The sequence below is a fragment of the Drosophila nasuta genome, chromosome 3, assembly GCF_023558535.2.
Source record: "Drosophila nasuta strain 15112-1781.00 chromosome 3, ASM2355853v1, whole genome shotgun sequence".
Taxonomy (NCBI): domain Eukaryota; kingdom Metazoa; phylum Arthropoda; class Insecta; order Diptera; family Drosophilidae; genus Drosophila; species Drosophila nasuta.
The window spans coordinates 14,520,481-14,545,934 of record NC_083457.1 but is presented as its reverse complement, the minus strand read 5'-3'; the positions used below and the strand labels follow the sequence as shown (position 1 = coordinate 14,545,934).

The window sequence follows — 25,454 nt, the reverse complement described above, 5'->3', positions numbered from 1 at the left end:
TTTCTTTTCACGTTTAACTTACTCGTCCATGTCATGCTCATCGGCATTGAATTTGTAGTCGTCGCGATACTCAAAGTCCTCCTCGAGCGCCAGCGGTATCTTGGAGTAGTCAATGCCATCGAGTGCCTCCGATTTGCAGGCCTTCTTCGCCTCCTGCATGAAGTCCCAGACCTCGAAGGTAAACGGCGATGGCTTCTTACGATCGGCAACCTCGGCGCCAAATCTAGCCAGGCGATTGTTATAGTCCAATATCTCATTGCGTGTGCAAGCTGAAGATGAAATTACATTCAGAAACTGTTCGCAGTTTAAATTTTTAAAGTAGACAAACCTTTCATGCGTCGCCATTGCTCTTTGAGGCGATTGCAGGTGCGATCGGTGCCAAATTGATTGGAGAACTTCTGGTGTATGATCTTCCAGGCCTTGTTCTTGACGGCAGTGAGACCAGCATCGAGCCGTTTGTTCTCAATGATGCGCATATCCTTGCGGCACAGATCCAGCAAGTATTTCTTCTCCTGATGATTCCAGTTCTGTGTGCGTTCGCGCTTCTTGTACATGTTCATCGACGGACTGTTCATGTACTGTGTCATCTCTGTGGGTGAAGAATTTATTGTTAAATATAATCAAAACAGGTAAGGAAGCTACAGTCGAGTCTGCTCGACTGTGGGATACCCGCTAGCCAGTTTGAATATATGCAAAACAGTGCGGTATTCTTCTTGAAATATACTCAATTAATATGCCATAAAAATACAAAAATATATCAAGACTTTAATTGTTATATTGATATAGTAATTCTTTAGAAATATACCATAGACAAATAGACAACCAGATTGTCAGCCAAAGTAGGTTTTTTCATACAACGGAATTTCTTAAAAACTTCTACATTTTTAATCTGATTCTAACCAAATTTCTGGAATAATAAGGACTACAGTTATTATTGTATGTACCAAAAATCACGACTATAGCTGCAAAAGTACGATTGTTGTTCGATTTTTGTCAATTTGCAGGGGCGAAAGTAGGCGTGGTAAAAATTTGAAACAAATTTGATCTGCGTGCAAACATAACAAGTGCTGTCGAAAAAAATGAAATCTCTATCTTTTATAGTCTTTGAGATTTAGGTGTTTATACGGACGGACGGACAGACAGACGGACATGGCTATATCGTCTCGCTACTTAATGGGATTTGCCTGTTTATTGCGGAACAAAGGTATAATACCCTATGGGTAGCGGGTATACAAATATTTTAGATGCTCAACTTACCTTGCTTTAAATCGACACCCTCCAGCAAATTGTGGTTGGTGCTTTGCCAGTTGGCGGCTATTTTCATGAAAGCCTCCAGATCGTTGGCTGTGTACTGTTTGTTCACCTGCAAGCAAAGAAAAGAATAGTTGTTGAGTTGGAGTTTGAATTGGAGTTTAATACTACGCATTATTCTCATTCTAATTCTCGCATCCTTATCCTTTACCTTTTCCCACTCCCATTTTTGGGTCTTAAATCTGAGTGTTTTGCGAGCTACTTTCGCATGCAAAACTTGTACGCTTTTGAGACTTTAAGACGCACTTGAAGATTCATTGAACCTAAGTTTCGACATCAATTCCACACATCAATAAACATTTACCAGCAATAAGAGTAAAAAAAAGAAACCCAAGACAAAAGGATTCAAATTTTGTTTCTCTTTCTCTCGCTCAGTTGTGTGTTTTTTAAAGCTTTTGTTTTTGTGGTTGAATTCTGACATCGACTGACATTGTCTGATATGGTGGCAATATGCGGCCACATTAATTGATTTTCAATTAGCCAACAGACAGCCAGCAGTTGCCCCTCCCTCTCTCCCGTTCCCCACTAAAGGGGAGCATTATAAATGTTTGCAGGCCATTTTGAAATGGGCTAAGGAATTGTGAATAACAATGGCTCGAATGCATTTGTATAAAATGAATAAAAAATTATGAAATTAAGAACACTCACAAACACACAGCTGCCGACATTTTGCTGCCTGCTCACTCTTCTATGTCTGTGTGAGTGCATGTATGTGTGTGTGTGTGTATCAGAGGGGCGATCAAACGTCGCACTGACAGCCAATTATATTAAGATCGCATACACTCGAATACACTCGTATAAATTCTTCATAATCGGGTACATATACTTTTGCACAAGCCTTTAAGCATGTATTTGTTCTCTGCACCTTGGTCTGAAGCATGCTGACAACTTAAATTAAAAGCATTGTCAATATTTAACAAGCTATATGCTAAAAATAGTAGAGTTTAATCATTGTGTATTATTTTGTTTTGCATTTCTGTGAAGTCAAAATCCTATTAACAAAGTTAATTTATTCCTTTAAATGTTGCTTGAAATCAATTTTGGTTAAAAACGTTTTTGTTTTATAAGAAATAAGTTCACGCAACAATTTCGAGAGAAAAGAAAACATTAAAATGTGATTTAGAGTCGTAATTTTGTTATCAGCAAGCGTACTAAAACTGCGCATTTCAATTGCCAAATATAAATTTAAAATTGTATTATAATTGTGATGCAATTCTGTGAAGTTCGAATTCCTTTATTATTATTATATTGCTTCATTACTATTGATTAAAATAATAAAAGAACTGAATAAAATATGGAGTACAGCATAAATCTCTTATCAGAAACTAACACAAACATTGCAGTTCTTATTAACTTTTTGGCATCATTTGTTTTCCATCTGATAAATGAGTTCGTTAACAATAAACTTTGCCACACTGTGAACGCTGCTGGCGCTGGCACAAATCGTCAATCTTTAAGTACGTTTTATTGTGCTTTATTTAATTTCATTTCATTTCGATTTTTCAGCTCGCTGCTCTGTCCCCCCTTCTACTTATCCATTTGCCCCTCCACGCCCCGTAGAGCCGACAACCCCTCCGGGCACCCAGAAACACCCGCGCACACAACACACAAAACTTCTCTCTTAACGCTGCTCCATCGCCATGTGTTCAATATTTTTATGCCGTATCTGATTTACAATTTGCATGTATGAAGGAATGTTTCAATGGATGTGTATGAGTATATTTAATGGGTATATATATACGAATACGAATACAAATACGAGCACAAGCAGTATAATGAATGTACTATATACATACTTGTACATTAGGGAGCGAAACTTAGTCATTGAACGAACGACGCTAAATTATTATGACGATTACGACAATAATAATAATGTGGATGATGATGACGATGATAATGATGATTATTATTATTTACTACATATATTTATTAACAGTTGGTAATTATTGTGCATAATATGGCAATACTTTAGTCAAGAATTGTGCTCTTTGAATCTCATTCCTGCGAGATTCATTTAAATGCATTTCAGAAATTGGGGCGTGGCTTAGACAATTGTTGAATAGGATCTGCGATAGGATTGATTGACAATTGACAAATTCAACTGAATGCTGAGCAAATGCAATCTTTATAAGAAAAGTCCTTTACACTTTTCATATAATAAAGTTTTTCGATTTTAGATATAACTGAAAATGTAGTCTTGAATAAAGCTGTAATCAATATTTTGAGAAAGATATCTAAAGCAGAAACTTTGTAAGTAAATGCATCCAGAAGATACTTTTTATATTCTAATATCAAAATTTGTGCATTAATTTATGATATATGAATATTTTAGTTAATATATCATTAAATTTGTAATTCAACTATTTCATTGTATACATATTCTTTGTTTATCTTTTCTCAATGTCGACTTTAAACTAATAAAAAATAAACATTGAAAGGAGTAACCTATTTATTACTAAACAAAATATTTCTTTATTTTCTAGTCGAGTCCTTTTAAGCTCTCTCTAAACATTATCTGTTGGTGTATTGTGCTATACAAGATTTTATTTTATTTTTCGGCATACTTTCTAAATAATATATCCGTGTAATATTTGTTGTAGTTCGACACTTGGAATATTTGGCAGTGAACACGCGGGCTCTCACGTCAATAACAACTCGAAATGAAACGTTTATTATAAAAATAATCATTCCAATCAATTGTGACCATTAAGCATTGAAATTAGACAACAACAGAAACTGGTTTATAGCAAGCATATAGTATTATTCCATGTTGTGGTTGTTTGTGCTGCCTTTTTAATATTAAAACCAAAAATAATTATTGCTAGTGCTTTACAATTTGTGTGTGGAACCTACACACACACACACACACACACACTCAATATGCGGCGACAAAATATGTGTGTTAACCTTGTGCCTTAAAATAAAGCACAGCATTGTGAGAGGGCCCACAACAAGCAGCAGCAGCAACCGAAAATCAGTTAGTAACTGTTTGAGTGTGTGTGTGAGAGTTGTGTGTGAGTGTGAGTCAAGAGTAATTACGACAAATTAACAAAGTTATTGTGTGTACATACACACATTTCTCAGTCCGACCGTCTGCTTAGTACAGTGAACTATTTTTTTGTCAAAGACGTGTTTAAAGCCCTGTTATAGTTGAGTTCAGGCTTGTTGAACATCTTTTTTTTTTATATACTATATTTTTGGGAAGTTTTATAGGGCCCCATATATAAGTACAGCTAGAGTGGCTAAGAGGGCAGCTGGCAGACACAGTCATCATGCATATATTTATTTAGGCACTAGAGTACGTGAACTGGAATCATTAAACTCTGTGCGGCACTTGAATAATGATCTTACAGATTCGAGGAAATTACTTCAGCCACAAAGAATTCGATACACATTACTTGAAGGGGGGGAGGAGAAAAAGGTTCCCGACTTACTAAAATTTAAATTTAACCTTCACTCGACTGCCATTAAAATGAATTACAACAAATTGTTACGGGGCAACTTTTTTTTTATTGGATTTTCTGTGCGTTTCTTTCTTCGACTGCCTGGCAGCATAAATTTATGTTTTATTATAATTACCACAAAAAAAGAAGAGAAGGAATACTAAAAAATCAAAAAACTGAAATGTCATCGAACGTTCAAGTGGGGTAAAAAGCCGTGGAAACCCAAAAAATCATACGCTACAATTGGAACGGAGATTGGAACTGAAATTGGGAATGCCGCAATGCTCTCTCTCTCTCTCTCTCTCTGTCTTTCTCCATATATTCGCTGTCTCTGTCTGGTTCTCTGGATGAATTCAAGTGGCATCGAGCATTGATTTGTATAGTGTTTATTGTTCTAACGTCGCAATATTCCCATTCCCATTTGCCTCTCGGCTTAAGTGGCAAAGAGTGCTGTGGCATGCCTCTGACTCTGCCTCTGTCTCTGCCTCTGCCTCTCTACCCTTTTTAAGTACTCCACACATACATTCTCTACTTAACATATGCATTTTTATTATTATTATTGTACACATTTCTATTCATATTCCCATATAGTATGTACTTTGTAAGTATAGCTCGAACAATTTTGTTATAATTTGGACAAAAGTCGACGACGTCGCAGCTGACGGAAATTGACTCATGGCTGGCGAATTATGCTCCAGGTGTGCATGACACTGGCGCTGCCAACAACAAATTTATTAGAAATTGCTCCAAACACACACACACACACACTCGCACACACTCATACAGGCGACTTATGCAAACAAATAAACTAATTTCATGACGCACACGCGCGCGCCTGCGCAGTTGGTTCAACTGTTGTCGTCGTCGTCGTCGTGTGCTACTTACAATTGTAACTAGCTAAAAAAAAAAATGAAATAAAAAAACAACTAAGATTTTTTTTTTTTACCAAACGTGCCTTTGTTTACTTCCCAGCTCAGACCTGGCCTACACCCAAAAAACAGAAAAAAATGCTGGAAAAAGCGTCGCGCGTCGCGAGTTCAGTGACATTTTTTTCTATTTCATTTTTGTTGTACTCTGCACAAGAGTCCTTTAGCTACACTAGTTAATGTGTTAAGACACTAATTTATATTGAATGCAATATTTGTTAAAAGGAAAACGGAACTAAAAGTTTATCTTTTTCAATATGGAATTTCACACTAATTATAAAAAAAGTTAAGGAATATTTAACATTCATTTTAAATAAATGATTACAAATATAAATAAATATATAGTACAAATAGTACATCATTTGTTTTGCATTGAACTGCATTTAAAAAAATTCTTAGAAAATACTTAATTTTGAATGCATTTTCAATGAACCATTAACCAATATTAATTGCTTGAAATTATTGTCATAAACTGACTAAAATGTTCTAGCAATTAAGTAATTGCGAGTAAATGGTAAAATGCTAATTAAATACTTTGCAATTATTTAAATTTCTCAATTAACTATGTCTAATGAAATTTTATATATGTAATTACAAATTGTGTCATTAGAAATAGTTAGAAAATATTTATTGTTTATTTTATTTTATCCAAGTTTCCTAAAGAAAATTTAGTAAACATTAGAAGGAATATTTTTTCAATAATAAAAAGATTATTTTTGAAAATGTTGGCAAAAAAATTGTTTCGTAATAAATACTATATATATTTTTCAGATTGATTCATTTTTGACCAACTATTTTTGGCAAACTTTAATATCCAACAAACTTTAATAATCCAACAAGTAGCGAAGCGGACGAAGTTTTTAATAATTATGCAAATATTATTATATTATATGTAAATCAATGTTTAACTATGATATTAATAAATCTGTTACTCTTATATGTCGATGATAACTACATATTTTTATAAGTATTAAAACCCCATTTTCCATTTATCGACCATCATTTGACTAATTTTTTTTGGCAAGCGTATTCAAAGTTCGCCTATGCACAAAATGCCTGCAACTTCTTTTTATGCGCCGTTGTTGTTGTTGTTGTTCGTTGTTCTTGTAATTCGTTTTTGTTGTCTGTGACAATTGTTGAGGCATCGACTGTAAAGTTGAACTGCGCATGCGTAGGTACAACTTACTAAATTATTGGGTTGTGTTTCATTAGTCAGCCCACATCGCGGGACGTGAGAAGGGGGGAGGGGGGAGATTTGGATGGGGAATCTGAATCTAAATCGGAGACGCGGAATTGGGCTGGGATTTTGGGTTCGGTTGCAGCTGGCAAAGAGTTGGCAAGAGTTTGGCCAAGTGTGCGCATACTTTTCAATCAGACTGTGCTGCGTTGTGTTGTTATTGTCTGTTGTTGTTGTTTGACTGTTGTTTTCTGTGGTGTCGCCGTGACAGCTGCAGAGATATCGGCAAGCCAAATGGATTACCTATGCCATGGAGTCCAAGTCGGAATCGAAGTTGTAGTCTAACTATATACATATGTGTGTTCCTATAGCTCACTCAATGACTGACTGACTATCGCCATCTCAATCGGCCTGGAAACAAATGGAGCAGCTCGCATTTGAATAGTCATTATGTGGTTAAGACTCGCATTCGTATTCGTATTCGTATTTGTACACTCATATCTTTATATCCATTGTACTTTTATGCGTACTCAGTCTATCTGTCTGACTGTCTGTCTGTCCGTGACTTTCTTTGGCCCGCTCACACACACCCTAAACATGGCTGACAAGTTCATTACACCGAACCCAGACGAGCTATGAGCTCGAAGCTCTCACAATTCAATGGTTCACCCTCCCCCCTCCTGCCTTCCATATATGGTTAAAGTCGATTGTTATTGTTTTACGAGTTCGTTGTGGGAGTTCACTAAGCATGGGAGGAGGAGTGTGCTGAGAGGGGGATAGGGGGAGGAGTGCCACCAAATGTTATATGCTAGTCATAACTAATTGGAAAGTCATCTGCAATTGATTTGCCCCATTCTAAATAAGCTATTAAATCAATCAACTGAATCACAGTTTGTCTTAAAGCTCTCAATTCAATTCGATTTGAATTTAAATTCTATGCTAAGAACTCTCAACTTGCAATTTTTGATGTGCAATTTATTTTATTTCATTTTGTGTGCAAGTTTTGTTTGGGAAATGTCCAGCGCACATTTGTGTGTGTTATCTCTTCTAGTTGAGAGTTTAGTTTTCATTGTGTGTGTTTTTGCGGAAAGTTGGTTTTTCGGACATTGGCAGGCTCATTGTCAGCTGCTTGTGCCGCCACCCACACAACAACATAACTCATTTCAGTCAACTCCCCCTTTGCATCTTTCCCCTTCCTCTCTGAAGCGGTTGCCTCCAATTGCTGACTGGCATTTGAACATTTTTCGTAGCTGCCACTTTTGAATTTCTATACAAAAGTTTCTTTAATTGTTTATAACTTGAGAGTGTGTCTGTCTCTGTGTCTGTGTGTGTGTGTGTGTGTGTTAAGTTGAGATATTTTTTGATGTGGGTTAACATTTCTTTAAGCATTTCACTTGGTCTCCAACTCTTACTCGAGACAATTCTAAGACCCAAAAGCAAACTCTACATACACACAACAATTTTCGTTAGTCATTTTTTCCAAAATTCATTTGAATATTGAGACTTATTGTTACTTGCCACAAACATACATAGATGTATGTGTGTATTGATGTGTGTGTGTGTATCTAATTTCTTTTTGTACTTGGCAGTTGCTGCTGTAGCATTTTATAATCGCATCAAGTCATGATTACGCTATGACTTTATGCTTCTTAGACTTTAAAGTAAATGTGTTGTGTATGTGTGTGTGAGCTGTCTCTATATGTGTGTGTGTGTGTAGCACTTGAAGGCGTTCAAATAATTTCTGGTTCCATTTAACTTGGACTTAAGAAACGAAAACTGAAACGCTTCAAACGACGAAACTACTTACAAATGAAATGAAAGAAAGCCTCAAATTCTTGTCCCCTCCTTCCTCCTCCTCCTCCTGCCCTGCTCTCAGCCATGTGGTTACAGATTTAAGTTATTTTTTTCAAGTTATTGTTATTGCTGGCTGTTCTTTACTTTTTTTTTTTCTTTTGGCATTAATTGTTCCATGCGCCGAATCTAAGATTGATTGAACGAGTTCAACGAACCCAATGTAAATCATTATGATTACTCCGAAGAACGAGTTAGAATGCAATGATTAAACGAGTGAACGAGAGAGTATCTTTTATCCAGAGTAGGTATATGTCGAATGAAATTGTGCCGCATTCTGAATACTGAATAATGAATACTCAACACTCATTTGAATTGGCCAGCCAATGCGATACTACTTCGACTATATATACTACTAATACACAACTGTGAATCGTATTGAATCGACTCGAGTCGAATCGAATCGAATCGAGTCGAGTCGAGTCGTAGCCACGCCCAGTGGCTGCCATGTCATGTCGCAATGCGCAATAATAATTACAAATGATCAGATGTCAATTTTTCGTGGCAATATTTGCTTTTTACAGCCACAGACACAGATACAAACACACACAGCTCCCGACTCTCAAGTAATCACTCCCTTCTCCCTCACTCCCTCGCTTCCCTTTTGGCGTTGTTTTTAAACAAATGAAATTTATTGTTAACGGTTAGTGACCCGAATTACACGTATCGCTTATTTATATCTATCTCTCAGAGACCAGAGACCAGAGCGCACAAAACTCTATAAAGCCAAAGCAGGCGATCAGCAACGTATCGACGATGACTTCGTTGCTATGTGTGTGTGTGTGGCATGTATCTTTAAGTAGCATACACACACAATCAACTGTATAACTGACTCAATGACTGACTGACTGACTGAATGTCTGACTTGCTGCTTAGCTTTAAGCGTTTTAATTGCGCCAAACGCCGCCTACAAAGCGAAGACGCAGCTCAGCTCAGTTCAGATAATGTATCTTTGTATCTGATCTTAATGTGCACACACACACACACAGCTTCTCACTCTACTGCTGTACAGCACACACAAATACAACAACAACAACAATCATGTATGTATGTTGATGTATCGCTTGTGTAGCAAGCCTACAGAGATCGAACAGCTTCAATTAGTTAGCACACCAAGTCACAAGCTCCGAACTTTGAATTACTTTTGCTTCACAGAGTATCCACTTAAAACTATACAAAGATAAATGCAGCACATTTTTAAAATAAACGAATATGTTTTTTAAATAAAATATTTAAGAAAACAATAAACTTTATACTGCATATGGAAATAAAACTCTTTTAAGATTGTCAACAATATTGTAAAATGAATAGATATGAAGACCTTCGTTTTTAGTGCTCTAATTACTTAAGTGAAATATTAAACAATGTTTTTTATAATATTTAAATTTACTAAATGCATTTTTAAAACAAAAATTTTAATAGAAAATGTTAAGCAATTTATTAATTAATATTCAGCTGCTTTTAAAACATGCAAAACTGAATGTTGAGCTTCTATTTTGTTTCATTCTTTAAAACACGAACAGTTCCAAGTACAAAACTTTCTTTAATATTAAAAACAGAATTCCTGAAAGCTTCCATTTCATTAATTTAAAATAAAAACCGTTTTAAGCACAGAATACTCTTTAATATAAAAAACAGAATATCTGAAAATTTAAATATTAATTTCCATTTAATTTATTCTTTAATAAACGAACTGTTCTAAGCACAGAAATTTCTGAAAATTAAAATTTCCATTTCATTCATTCTATAAAAACGAAAAATTCTAAACTCAGACTTAAGTCTTACTTTAAAAGCAGAGTTCCTGAAATTTCAAAGACATGACTATACAAAAAAAATACTGCCTATGTTCCTCGTTTCATAAAACTACTCTCAACTCAAATTCCTCAAAAAACTCAATAGTTGTCGATCAAGCAAATCTCTCAAGTATTTTTTTTATAGCTAATTGAATTTGTCAGAATTTGTTCTCAAATTTTCCTTTTCATGCGCAAAGAAGAAGAATGCATTTCCCCTGCGTAGAGTGCGTATCTTTTGTTGGGTCTTTAAAGTTATGCAATGCATTAATTGAAATGCAAGTTGAGTTTCATTTTAATGGAAAAGCAGACACGCATATTTGTTAGAGCCTCTCAGTCACTCACTCTCTCTCTCCTTTAACACCAATACCAATAAAACACACACGCACTCGCACACTCACGCATCAGATACAGAGTATCTTTGTATCTGTATCTTTTGGCCTTTGCATTGTTATTGTTATTGTTGTTGTTGTTGTTGTTGTACACAATTGCCGCTCACGTTGTTGCGCCCTGTGACAAACAGCGAACTGAGTTCTTTGCTGTTGTTGTTGATTTTGTGTTTTTCTTTATGACTTTGCACGTACGCATTTTGGCTTTTCCTTTTTGCTATTCAAATTTATAAAAAAAAAAGCAAAGAACAAAAATCGGCGAGTACAAAAATGCTGTTCAAATCCCGCTTTAGAGTTCTAATGCTCACTTCCCATGCAACGTCACATTGTGTCAAATCGTAGCAAATTTATAAATGCGGCAGCTGGCGACTTGTTGCACATTCTTCAACTGCTGCCGCGCTTATCGCCAATGTATTTCACAGATATTGTATCTACACATGTACATACGTATATATGAAATGAATGTAAGTATGTTGGAAGCAAGTATCTAGCTATGTTATACATATGTTCTGCTTTCGAGCTTTTGCAATCGCAATTTAAATGTTGATTTAGGCGTGTTTTTTAATGGCTTATCAGTCGTCGGCGTCGGGCGGCTAAAACCCAAAGAGAAATTAATTTAAATGCGCCCCTCAAATGGCATAAAATACTCGTTGAAATTGTTTAATTATGAGCCCAACACAACACATAACGACAATGCCAAAGCAAATGTGTTAACTAATTCTAGGCAATTGCCTCGAGTTGATAATCAACAAGAATAACAACAAAATAAAAGCTAAAAACAAACGCGCCCCTTTTGCCAATGTGACGCCTTTTGCTTTAGCTTCGTCTTCGTCTTCGGCTTCGGCTTCACAATTCTGACTCGATATCATGTCTCTTCTCTTATACCCTTTCCGAGTACTTTGCTTACTGCGTTCTGCTTGGGTAGCTCCATTTAACTGCCTTTAATTAACTCAAATATGCCATAAGCTCAGCTCATCGTCACACTCACACACACATACACACACACACACGATTGCTACAAATTTAATGCGTAAATTGTTTAAACATAAATTGTGCTAAGTTGTCAGCTTGTCAGTTGATAAAAGCGTAGCTTAACTGATACTGAAGAGGGCTATTGAAAAGTATTTACATTAGTAAAGAGAAACTAAAGGTAGCTTTCAAATAGTTTTAGAATATTTTGTATAGTTAAATTACTTCTCATTTGTATATTTTAAATACAATTTAAAATTGATTTGTAAGCTATAAAATTTTTAAAGGTTGTCACAGTTTTTGACAGACACTTTTGCAGCTCTTAAATTTCCAATTCGTAATTAAAGAAAACTATACTATTTCTATACTTTTAATTCATAAATCGAAAATGAGGATAATTCTATAGCTCTACGATTAAAGATTTGCAGAAGCCTTAGACAGATACCAATGCAGTATTTAAAGTTCTACGAAATTACACTGCTCAATCGCTAAATTAATTTAAAGACACTCAATGAAAATGAATTCCCAACAACACTTTCAAATTAAAGTAATTTTACATCAAATAAACACTTCATATTTCAAAATATGGCTGATTTTTAATATATAACATTTGGCAGATACTTCTGCAGCCGAAAACTGAATTGAAAAGATTCTATACAATGTAAGGCTCTAATCATAAGTTTTACATTAAAGTAATTAATTATTATTGAATCTTCCAATTCTTATTTCAGGCTGATTTCAAGGATATTGTTTGCAGAAGTCTTTATTCTTCAGTATTCAAAATATACTTCTCCAACTAAAAATTAATCTAAAATATACTTGTCAAACTCTGAATTGATGTCAAGAGATTATTTAAATGAATCAGTCCAAATTAACAACCTAGTGTAATTGATTATTATCATAAATTGACACTTTAACCAACACTGCCTTAAGTATCATTCAATTATATTACAACTTTCACCAAATTATCAAGTTTTTGCCGCTTGAATTTAAAGTCGAAATTCGATTCTAGATTCTATACTAAAGATAATTCCTAAGTTTCCAAACCTCTTTGAAGTATGATAAATTATTAATTCTGTGTAAATGTTCCCCAAATACTCAAGTTATCTATGCTTGAACATTAATACAAAGTATTGGGAAGAAATAAAAAGCATCTTTTAATTGATGACCTCGCCAAAAAATGTTCAGGTAACTAGAGCGGATGTGATGCATTTGCATTTAAATATATAAACAAGGTTTAAATTTTAATTAGCCGCAAGAATCAATGCAAACGTCTTGTTAAATAAATTTACACAAGTTCTTCTTTTTTTTCTTCCCCCGATTTCCGAGTATGGGAATGTGAGTGTGAGTGTGAGTGTGACTAGGTGTAGTCATATCTAGATAGCGTGTTATACAATAATTGTGTCGCTTATCGAACTAAATAAATATTAAATTGTAATTAAAGTCATGCGAGTGATTTTCGGTTTTTCATTCTCATTCTCATTCTGTGTGTGTGTGTGTGTGTGTTGCCAGTCAACAAATAAATAAAGTACCTGGGCCTGGTCGGTGGTAATTGCGTTTATCTACGATATTATGCGACGACTGTTGTTTCATTTGGTTGGGTTGGTAAAACGTAATTGACAAATAAGTCGAAAAGACTTTCCTAGCATTAGGTCAACGGGAATTTAATTGCTAATTGCATCGTTTATTGGTGTTAGGGAGCGAAGGCTTTAAACTCGACTAAAGAAAACTAAATAAGACCGTTGATAGATAGCCTTAATTAAGTTGTCATTACACAAACACAAACACAAATACAAACACACAAATGACACATTGAACAGTGCCTCAGATTTGAATCGATTTGACTGTGCCGCCGACAGTAGCTGCTAAAAACTATTGGCCCGATTCTTGAGACTTGTGACTTGCTGCGATTTGATTCTTGATTCCTTTCCAGGCTGACACACGGCATTGGCGCGCTCCGTTGGTCTGGAAACTCATATTTAAATTCGCAAAATATTTTTGCAAGCCAATAAAAGCAATAACAACAACCACAGCAACAGCAACAACAGCAACAAATAACTTAAACAACATGCAACAAATTGCGCGAGTTTTTGGGACACACAGCTTGCAACATTTTTGCGGTGCACACCTGGAGAGACACACACACACAAACACACAGCAAGAGTATCTAGAATCTAGCCGCAGTTGCAGTTGCAGTTGCAGTTGGAGTCACAATCACAGTCTGCGGCCTGGCAACAACAATGCCAACCAAGGGGCAACAAATCTGCAGATAGCAACAAAAAGTATAAAATAAAGACTTAGCTGACAACTGGGCAGCAGCCGGGCAACTGGCAACTGCCAAACAGCAGCAGCCAACAGCAACAGCAGCCAACAGCCAACGACGCCAACGCCAACATTGACTCTCTCTCTCTCTCTCTCTCTCTCTTCCGCTCCTCGCTCTTTTGTTCTCTCTTTTCGCCTTCATCTGCGTCTGCGCGCCTTTAGTTGCTCTCCTTCTTCCACGTGCCATTTTATTTGGCCTGTTGCCTGCTGTCTGCCTTTTGCTCTGCTTCCTCTACTTCTACTTGAACATTGGCCTTGCTTTGCAGCTCCTTTTGTTTTTAATACCCGGCAAAGTGTTGTTTAATCTCATATCTCAGCTTATCGAAAGGACCTCTGTTTAAATTTGTAGTACAACATCTTTTTTGAAAAGAGAAACAGCTGCAAGATTTCTTTTGATTTCAAATAAAGTCTATTTTAATCTCTTTACTTTGTATTTTTAATATGCCTGTGATTTAAATGTTTGCAAAATACGAGGAATTGTCATGGTCAGCAGCATTAAAACGATTTGCTGTCCAGCTTAAAATATCTTAAAGATGCAAAAGCTGATGAAAGCATTCAATATTTTAAAGATGATGTTAAACATCTGAATATTATACATGAATTTATGATTTTTAGCAAATTAAATTACGCTATTCCGATGTTATAATATATATTTCGAAATTTTATTTTGGTATTTTCATTATGAATTTCAATTATGTTGAAAGAAATATTTAATTTTTAATTTCGAATTTTGATTATATATGAATTTATGATCTTTAGCAAATTAAATTACTCTATTCCGATGTTATAATATATATTTCGAAATTTTATTATTATTTTCATTATGAATTCCATTTATGTTAAAATAAAAAATTTAATCTTAAATTTCGAATTTTGATTATACATGAATTTATGATTTCTAGCAAATTAAATGACGCCACTCCGATGTTATAATTTATATTTTGATTTTTTCATTATGAATCCCACTTATATTTAATTTTTAATTTCGAATTTTAATAATAGATTTAGTTTAATTTTATGCCATGTTCCACTTCTGTTAAAATACACTTTCCACTTTAATTTTGGCATTTTACTTTAATTTTATGATCATACAATTTTTTATAACTAATAAAACTGAAGATCAAAAGGCAGCTCTTTGTTGTCATAAACATAAATGTAAAAGAACAATGAATGCAAAGTTAAAAATAAAAAAAGATTTGCACACATTTAAATTTGTTTCCCTTTCTCAAGTATTTTATTTTATATTTAGGTTAATATAACTTTTGCCATGTCGAATGCAGTTCGGGTATTTGGCAGTCGCACAACTTTGCTGCACATTTTGTGAGTTAATTTTTCCGTTCTGGCTGTATTCGGTTTTTAGCCCTCTCCCAGCTATTATGCGCAAGTGTGACGCATGAATCATAGCAATTTATTTTGCTAGTTGTTGCTGCTGTTGTTGTTGTTATTATTTCTGTGCCATTTGCTCTGAAAGTCATGCGCTTTAAATTTTAATAAATTAATATTTTGTGTTCGTATGTATTTTGTTTGCTTGCTTTTGCTTTTTTCTCAGTCGTTGCTTGGGTGGGTGACTGATCAGGGGCGAAAAATGTTCAATGCCTTCACGATAATTGTATAGTTTTTAATTCTCTAATATGCATTTCGAATTTTCGCATTAAAAACAAACTAGGTAGCAAATGTTCTAGAAATAAGCAACCGAAATAGTTGACTGAATTTTTGGGTTTTTTTTTTCGGTTACCTAATCGAATACGAATACCCAAATCAACTGTCAAACGTTAAATTAGTGGATGAGTTGAGTTGAGTTCTGCATCTATTGTTGGGATTGTTTTATTAAGTCAATGCCAAATGATGTTCGTAGAGAGCGCGTTGCAAAAACGGAATTCAGCTTAAAAAATGCTGACGACATTTTTAATCCTAAAATTGAGACTAAAACGCTTCACAAAACAGCAACAACAATGAAAAGGGAAACGAAAAACGAAACGCAGATTTATGTGCAGTTCTCAAGGTGGGGGGAGTTGTTTTGCTTTGCTTTTGCTTTGCTTTGCTTTAGCTGAGATCTGACGAAATGCTTCTTCACATACCTGAGAGAAGAGTTCGTGCGATCGCAAAGCCAAAGCATATTAAAGATTCTCCCCCATACAGAAAACAACAACAACAACAACAAAAAAAATATATAAACTGTAACTGAAATCGTATATACAATAAGGTGACTCTGTATGTGTGTGTGTGTAATCAAGATTAGGTTTTAATAATTCAAAGTGAGTCGCACGAGGGATTAGCTGAGAAACGAGTCTAAATGTGCAGACGGAGACGTCGACGACGACGACGACTTCAAGTAAAAACAGAAATCATGTTACTTTTTTGACAAATTCGAAAGAAATTAAACACACTCAATGCCAGCCAGGGTGTGTGTGTGAGTGTGTATCTGTGAGATACGAAAGGAAGTGGCAATGCGCACGCGGCTCGTAGCGCTATTAAAATACAGAACACACCCAAAAATATTTTAACGACAGTCAAAGAAACAAAAACAAAACGAAAATAAAGACGCAGACAGAAGAGACAAGAGAGTGGAGAGAGGAGGGAGGACGGTATCAAAGTTTGTAGCTAGTTGGGGACTCTCTCGCATTGACTCCGATGGATGACTTGGATGATGGCGACGATGATGATGATGTTGCGATGATGACAATAAGGCAAGATTCGTCGTCGCCGGGTGACAGCGCGCGATTTATGCTTGAAATTGTACGCGTTGATGCATAAGTTATGCCCCAAAGAGGAAAGACAGAGAGAGAGAGAGAGAAAAATACATAAACGTATTAATCTTATGGATGCAGTCACTTTAATAACACACTTATTCATTCATCTCTCATTCGAAATTCCAAAAAGAATTATGACATTAGGTAAATTATGAAACCAGTTGTATCTTGAATCTTAAAATTTCCTTGATTAATCGAAAGACTAAAGCTTAGCAAGGATTCTATTCTAACTGCTATCCTTGCAGCTGTCATCATTTTCTTCAATTTCAATAACTGGTTAGAGCACAGACAAAAGGCGACAGATCAAAAGAACACAACAAAACGCAGTTGCTTAAAAATTCACACACCGAAAGAGACAGACATATGACCAAAAAGCAAGACAGAGAGAGAGCGAGCAACTATAAAATTGTTAATCCTATTTTATTAAATGCACGAAATCGCGTTGAATACAACCCCTACTTTATAGCCAGAGAGGTTGCCATGTGGCCAGCTGACTAACTGGATTCCATAATATATTGTCTGGCTGTGTGTGAGTGTGTGTAGCATGTCTCGCTTATGTGAATGTGTTTTATTATGATCCTGACATTGAATGCAATGCAAAAATATTTCATATTAATTGCTCAGTCAGGGTGAGAAACCTACAGATTGTCAGCTGTATCAATGTGTGCATGAAATATGGCATAAGTATCTGAGGAAAAACACAATAGAAATTAAGTGTTGAGCTGTTCTTTTATTATTCTTATAATTTGTAACAATTGCAGCAATTTAATTTACAGCAGAATTTGTGAACTTTTATAGTTACCTTTATTTTTAAATTCAGATAATAAGAACATAATATTCTTGAGAAAAATTTGCAAAGTAGAATTACAACAAGAATAGAAAAAAACCTATAGCTATTATAAGACTTAAAGCGAAAGAATCTGAAGGAACACACATTTTGTTTTTATTATTCTAATTTGTAATTATTTACAGAAGAATTTAAAAATGCATTTCTATTACCATGAAATTCGAAAAAGTTTCAAAAGACTTGCAAAAATAGAATTAAAATTTTTAAAGCAAGAATTATATTGTGCAAAAGTTTTCATTTTGTATTATTCTACAAATTTCTTATAATTATACCAGTTAAATTTAAAAAAGAACTTGAAAATATTATACGATTGCCATGAAATTCAAAATTTATGAATCTAAAATGTATTAAACTTCTAAATTTATAAAGTTATAGTCGAAAAACCAAGAGTTCTTTTTATGTACATATTTTATATCATATCAAATTAATGTTATATCCGTTTGGGTTATTAACGCAGCACTTTAAGATCTTTGAATTTCAATTCCTTATACACAACCTTTTCATATAATATTTGAATACTGTTGCTGCCCAGTTTTTTGAGTGTTTGATTAATAGTTCTGGCTGACTGCACATTCTGATTTGTCAAATCTTTTTGGTATGCGACTCGACAACAACTCGCGTTCTCTCTCTCTCTCTTTCTGTGTCTCTCTTTTCTGCTTAGGCATTCTCGGCGTTTGCCTTTTGGCGTCTTGTTCGCGCCCAAGTGCCGACAAGTTGGGGCGTTACCAGAGCAGCTAGCAGCTACCTGATGCGGGGGATCTGTGCCTGTGTTTTATAATTTATGATCGAGTACGAGACCAACGAGACATGCTAAGCAATTGAGAGCGCAACTAACGAGTGTGCTCGACTGTTAAGATACCTTGTAAGCAGTAAAGATAAGCCATGAGATCTTGAAGTTTCTACTTTAAATGGTTCATGGAATCTCTGCTTTCAATCTTCAATCATTCAATTCACATTGAACTAGCGAGTGTGCTCGACTGTTTGGACACCTTGTAAGCAGTCAAGAGTCAATATTTTAACGTTGTACTATAATAAGTTCAGCGAATCTCAGTTTTGAGTCTTTGTAAACATTCAACTTGCATTGAACTAGCGAGTGTGCTCGACCGTTTACACACCCTGTAAGCAGTCAGGATATCCCAGAACATTTTAATGTTGTAATATAATAAGTTCAGAGAATATCAATTTTGAGTATTTCTAAACATTCAACTCACATTCAACTAACGAGTATGCTCGACTGTTTGGACACCTTGTAGGCAGCTAAGACATCACAGAATATCTTACAATTTTGCTACAAATGCTTCAGTGAATCCCTGCTTTCAGTTTCTGCTCTCTCAACACTCTTTAAACTAGCGAGTGTGCTCAACTGCTATACACGCTGTACCTGCATTCTGCTTTAGTCCCTCCCTCCCTTTCAACTCTGCTTGCAGGGTACAGTAAACCCGATTTTGCTGCAATTACAGAATGTAATATTTGCTCTTCTTTTCGAGTTGGAGGGATGAATGCATTTTAATTTTCATTTTCATTCTCATTTCCATTTGTGACTAATTGCGATTGGTTTGTCGTCAATCGGTTTGCATGTTGCACATAAATAAATTAATGGGCTTTATGCGTTTTTGGCTATTTTTCGAATGAAAGAAAAGGGGGAATAACTTTTGGGACCCGCATCTGCAGCCAACTGTCGACGCAGAACGTCGGGCACATGAAAAGTAAACATTAGAAGCATATTTGTATAATGTGGAAAAATTGAACTCATCCCCCAGCTGGGTAATACTGTTTAAATGCGACTAAAGTGGCAACAGGAGCGGGTTAAAGCGGCGATCAATTGCCAATTGCCAGTTTTGATGGGCCGCGGGTGCCCGTAGAAAAATAGAGACAAACAACTCGCAGTTAGCATCGAGTCCCATATGTTTACTAATTAATTCATTGCTTAATTGTTGCTTTTATCAAATACAAATACAAATACAAATACAAATTCAAGTCGAGCCACAGAGGGAGATAGTGAATGAGTGAGAGGGAACGCTGTAGATCGCAAGTTTTAGTTGCGCCTTGAAAGAAATTTTCATTTCATAGTCGCTCATTGAAAATAATTAAAATTAATTAAGCCATTTTGCTGCTGCTGCTTCAGTTGCTGTTGCTGTTACTGCATTGGCTAACTGCTTGCTCTTTCTCCCTCCCCCCTCTATAGCCATGCATGTCTTCTCCACCGTATCTATAAATTTAAATCGCCTTTAATTGAGGCGACTTTTGGGTGACGGAGAGACTTTGTTGTAGAAATTGTCAGGAATTTTATGATGTACATGTTTTTTGTTATTGCTGTTTTGCGCAATGTTTTAATTAATATTTAATTACGTGGGGCTTAAACTGACTGATTTGTCCAGCACATTTATTGAGCGGCATAATCAAAAAATAAAAAAAAAAGCAACGAAAATTTCAAACGCAAAGATAAAGCGGCAAAAATGTAGAAATACAACACGTGCAATGATTGATTGTCAATTAATATTGTTATTATGGAACCCAACTTGGTATTTGGTTCTATTGTTGTCTCTGTCAAAGAAAGAGAGCGAGACAGAGGGTGAGAGTGAGGGAGAAAAAGGATGCCAATAGATGTGTGTGAGTCATGCTGTCGCAGCGATTGAATGACGGACTGAATGATGGACGGACTGATGGACTGACTGACACACATTGTCGACTGTAGACAATACATTGTCTATGGGCCAGTCTCACATTTCTTTACAATTTACATTTCACATTTAATTCGTTTCGTTTTTCTCCCGCTCTTGAAGTTGTCGGAAAATCAACTTACTTGAGTGATGGAACGAATTTGCATTCGACATTTTATGAGAGATAGAGACAGGCATATAAGAGAGAGAGAGAGAGAGAGAGAGGTAGGAGGAGAAAACTTATGTGTGGGTGGAATTGGTTGTCAGGTGATGAACATGCCACAAAATAGTTTTGTAACAACTAAATCCGTTAATTGCCATAGTAAAAACAAGCAAATTAAATGCTAAATATTGTCTTATAAATGCAAGTTTATATCAACACTGAAATATGCATTTTGAATTATGCAACTATAAAATTCAAATTATTCGTTACAGTATAAGACCAAATATAAATTTTAATGTCTTTATTTTGCCACGAGAAAAGCCAAAAGAAATCAGATGCCAAAACAGTTTGTAAATTCTTTTCTGAATATTCATTCACTATGACAATTTCCAATCCAATTTCAAATGCTGATTTGATATCCATTCGATAAGGAAAATAGAATGGAATAGATTGCACTCAGATCGCAGTCCCCAGTGACACAAAGAGATGTCGAGACAAACAGAGATTTATGTGTATTCAGATCAAAAGCCAATATATGAATATGTATTCATATGGCAATAACATATTCGTATTTATTTTTAATGTGCAATATGCTTGCCTCCCTCGTTCACACACTTGCGATCTCTTTCGCTACCTCTCTCGCTCTCTTTCTGAGTGACTACTTAATTTCCAAGTGCCATAAAAATGTGTGTTCGATTGCGATCAGTTTGAATGAGAATATCGAAAGAATATCGGGAATTGAAAGCCCAGCGTATTTGGCGTTGAAAACTAAGTTGGCTTATTTATTGTGGCCATGCTTATAAATATTTAAAAAGCCTCAAATGAAATAAACAATTAGTATATTTATTGACACATCCCTCCCATCCAGCAAATACTGAATAACTCATACAAATATATACAAAATATATATACATATATATGTACATATCTAACGATTTATAGAGGAAGTACTTATGTGCTTAGATCGTTGCCAAAGTGTTCATGCTGAAAGGTATTTTTCGCCCATTCGATTTGTTGTGACTTTGGCTCCCTTTACACTTTCGCATATTTGCGACTATGAATCAGTGTCGATGGGGTGTCATACTACTTGCATATTAATACCCGGTAGTGTCAAGATTAAGGGGTATTCTAATTGAGTGACTAATTCCCATATTAATAGAGCATTCTTTGTGTATAGTAATCATTATTAGTAATCAACATCCTGGAGCAATTTATTCGCTTTTGTCCATCCATCGTTCTGTCCGTCCATTAAAAAAAACTGCTAGATCTCAGCGATCATAAGAGTTATAGTTGTGAAATTTTATGATAATACTCCTTGGTGTTGCACCTTTTTGTTAGTATTCCAAAAAAATAAATCAGCATGGAAAATTTCTTTATTAGCCTCAACATTCTATAGCAATTAATTCGGTTTTTTCTGTCCTTCATTCTGTCTGTCCATTCGAAAAAACTGCTAGATCTCAGCCATCATTAGTTAGATTTATAAAATTTAATGGTAATACTCCTTGGTGTTGCATCTTTTTGTTAGTATTCCAAAAATGATTCAACACTGAAAATTTCAGAGTAATTTAAAGCTTAGACCGTGATTAGCTCTTAATTTGCTTATTATGCGCAAATTGTGCAATTTATTTATACCACTGCTGCAGCAGCAGCAACAAACATATGTTAAATATGGCAATTAATAAATAAAATGCGTCTATTTCACATCCTCCACTTCGCCTCGATCGCTTATGGCACTTTGAGTGGCCGTTGATTTAAAACATACATTGCGGCCTTTAATAGTGGCGCATTTTTGTCGAATCCGACGAAACATCGGCCACATTTCGTTTCCTTTTAATGAAAACAAATTCAATCAAATGGGGAAAAAAAATCAAGCGGGAAATGAGGAGGGAGCGGGGGGATTGCCAAGAAAATACCTAAAAACAAATCGAATAGCGAACAACTTGAAAGAGGAGCGCGCGCGCCCTGCAAAACCGGGAATGGAGGAGGAGGATGAGGAGAATGAAGAAGGGGGGAGGGAGGAATTATGAATTGGGCATGTATGAGTGATATTCAAATATATTCAAAACGGCGAGTACTCGCAATCCGTACAGAGAATTATGATTTGTGTAAAACGTTGCGCTGTTGCGTCTTTTTTGGCTGCCTGTGATTAAGCACTTTAAGTGTAATTCGGTGCTATAGTTGTTAGTGTGTTGTTGTAGGGAGGGTACAACACACACTCATACACACACACTTATAGACACACTTACAGAGGGACTATTTATAGATGGCAAGCAGATGATGTTGCCTAAACCATAACTAAAATCTTTATGGCTAAAGATATTTGTGAGAGATCTGCCATGGGGACCACAACCACAGCAACTGGCTGTGATTTCTATAACGATTCTGATTCCGATTCCGATTCTATCCCCCAATCCCATTCCCATTCGCATTCCCATTTATATTCATATTCATATTCACATTGCGCTGCGCCGCTGTGGCGGCTGTTTAAAGTCAATTTTTGAATAATTATGAATCGTTTTTCAGTTGTTTCTTTGGCTCTTTTGGCTCTTTGCGTTGTTCTCTAATTATAACAACATCATAATCATAATAATTTCAAATGAGTTTTTATTTTGGCTGCCTCTTCGTGTGTTCCCAATGTGCCAAATATATTTCTATCTAATATTTCTATTGAGCTAAAATTGCGAATATTTGTCCAACACACACACACACACATACACACATATCTATTGAAAGATATGCAATTGGCGCAGAGAGATTTATAAAGAATCGAAGAAAAATTCTTCTTTAGATGTTATGTGCATTTAAAAGATATGCATAAACTAAATGCTAAAGCAGCTGTAAAATCTATGCCATCAATATATCGATGGATATATGTATATACATATGTATCCATGTAGATTGAAATGTCAAATTGATTTTGTGACACTGTGAGCGGAAGTTCTTTGGACGTCACTTGCACTTAATTTATATATATTGAGAATCTGTACATGTTTGATGATGATGATAATAGTAAGTAGTATGCGAAATAAGTTAAATCACAGCTCCATCTATGGCAGTGGCTTAATCAAAATCGCCGGAAATTATAAGATGCCAATAATAAAAATTAATATGCAAGAGATTAAAACGATTTATATGTACGCCATGGCGTTGAATGCGTGCGACTGCGCCATAAAATTGTTTATAATATAGCACCACTATAAACACCACACTCACTCACACATACACAGACACAGAGACAGAAAGTAATACATATATAGTTTGGCTTGTTCAGTTAACACTTTGGTTTAATGACTAAGACTAAGGAGCGCCCCGCGTGTGCTCGAAAACATTTTTGTCAATAAAATAGAAATTAGCGACGCTGAATCACAAATTCTAGTTAGCCCCTCTTAGCCATGTTAGACAGACGTCGGTCGTCACACAATATGTAGATGATATAAGTAAGTAAAGTACTTGAGTGTGTAATTCCCTATTGGATAATTCTAGTTTGTTTTTTGGTATTTACCATTTTGGCAGCTTGTTTAATCCACGGTTGTAATCCCAGCAAGTATATTTGAATTTGCAAATTGTTTATAGACTCTTTTTATTTTTGTATAACTTCTTCACTTTTTAGCACATATTTCAAATGTTTGCACGTTGTAACTGTGATTGCAAGTTTGCAAATTCAATTTGATTTCTCGTTTATTTTATTATTTTTTGTGTATTTTAAGCACTGTTTCAAATTGTCTGTCCGTTTTCGCGCGTGCCGAATAATAATAAGTGTGATATCAAGAGTGTTGTGTACTAATTACATTTGACGATATATATCGAGAGCGTAATAGGAAAGTGTATTTTTATTATTATCTGAACTTATAATAATTTTTTTATTAGAGTAGTTGAGCAGAAGTGTAAAGCCGAAGCCGGAATGACGCTGCGCGCGTTCGTGTTCGCACTGCTGCACGTTTAGTCAATGACTAAAGGGCGGGCAATTCAAAATTTTTTAAAATTCATCAACGCTGCCAGCTGCGACTGCGACAGCGACGGCAGCAGCAACGTCAACGCCAGCGTCGACAGCAGCAAACACACAACAAAAACCAAAAACTAATAAAATCAATTACAAACGCACACAAATACATTCACACAAGCGTTTGCCGAAGACGGCGAACGACAACAACGACGACGACGACGCCGCAACCGAAGCAAAGAGCACGAACAAAGCCGACGCCGACGACGACACGACGTGCTATACCCGAAGTTCTCGTTCTCTGGAACAACAACAAGCATACGTAGCAGCAGCAATAGCAGCGGCAGCAGCAAAGGAAACGGAGCATGGAAATAGTGCTGAGAGCGTGTCTCGTGATTTTTACCCTATGCATTTGTTGGCAAACTTTTTGTACAGGCAAAATAACTATTTTTGTAATGAGAGATGATCGTTGCGCTTTTTATTGTCGTTAATCTGATGTACAATCTAGATTTAGTGTTTTGAAACATGTCATGTTATATGTGTGTTCCACATCAGAAATATCGAAAGGTGCGTCGTGCGTGGTTAATGCTCATCTCTGAAGGGAACTCAGAGCAACCGCGAAGAGAACATTTTTTCGCAAATGCGAAGGTGCTCTTTGCACGCTCTGAACTCGCTCTTGGCCGTTTTGAATGTGGGCCAAAAGTAATGACAATAGCGGCAATTGTTTGGCTTGGACATTTTCCACGTACTTTTTGCACTCCCGTCGCTTGGGTCGTTGCCAACAATTGGCTCTTTAGCTCTCTTTCGCTCTCGCACTTGGCCGCTTATCTGCGTGTGTGTGTGTTTGGATTGTTGCGCTCTCACAGGCGTCTGTGAGTATATATGAGAGAGCGTGCTTGTATTGCTTGCCAAATGA

The 25,454-nt window shown here is 35.8% G+C and overlaps 1 protein-coding gene across 3 annotated transcripts in view; it reads right to left on the bottom strand.

The window, feature by feature from the left end:
* The window catches only part of LOC132788464 (serine/threonine-protein kinase pakD), a 47,722-nt gene that overhangs the window by 2,292 nt on the left and 19,976 nt on the right, over positions 1 to 25,454 (bottom strand). For 2 of the 3 annotated variants that reach the window (XM_060795894.1, XM_060795896.1), the window contains exons 2-4: positions 1,258 to 1,363; positions 329 to 589; positions 23 to 269 (exon numbers count right to left, since the gene is read on the bottom strand). In XM_060795894.1, the coding sequence (XP_060651877.1) occupies positions 23 to 269; positions 329 to 589; positions 1,258 to 1,363 (614 nt within the window). Of the gene's footprint in view, positions 1 to 22; positions 270 to 328; positions 590 to 1,257; positions 1,364 to 24,100; positions 24,537 to 25,454 lie in introns of those variants that run through there. The other variant, XM_060795895.1, reaches the window with a different exon arrangement.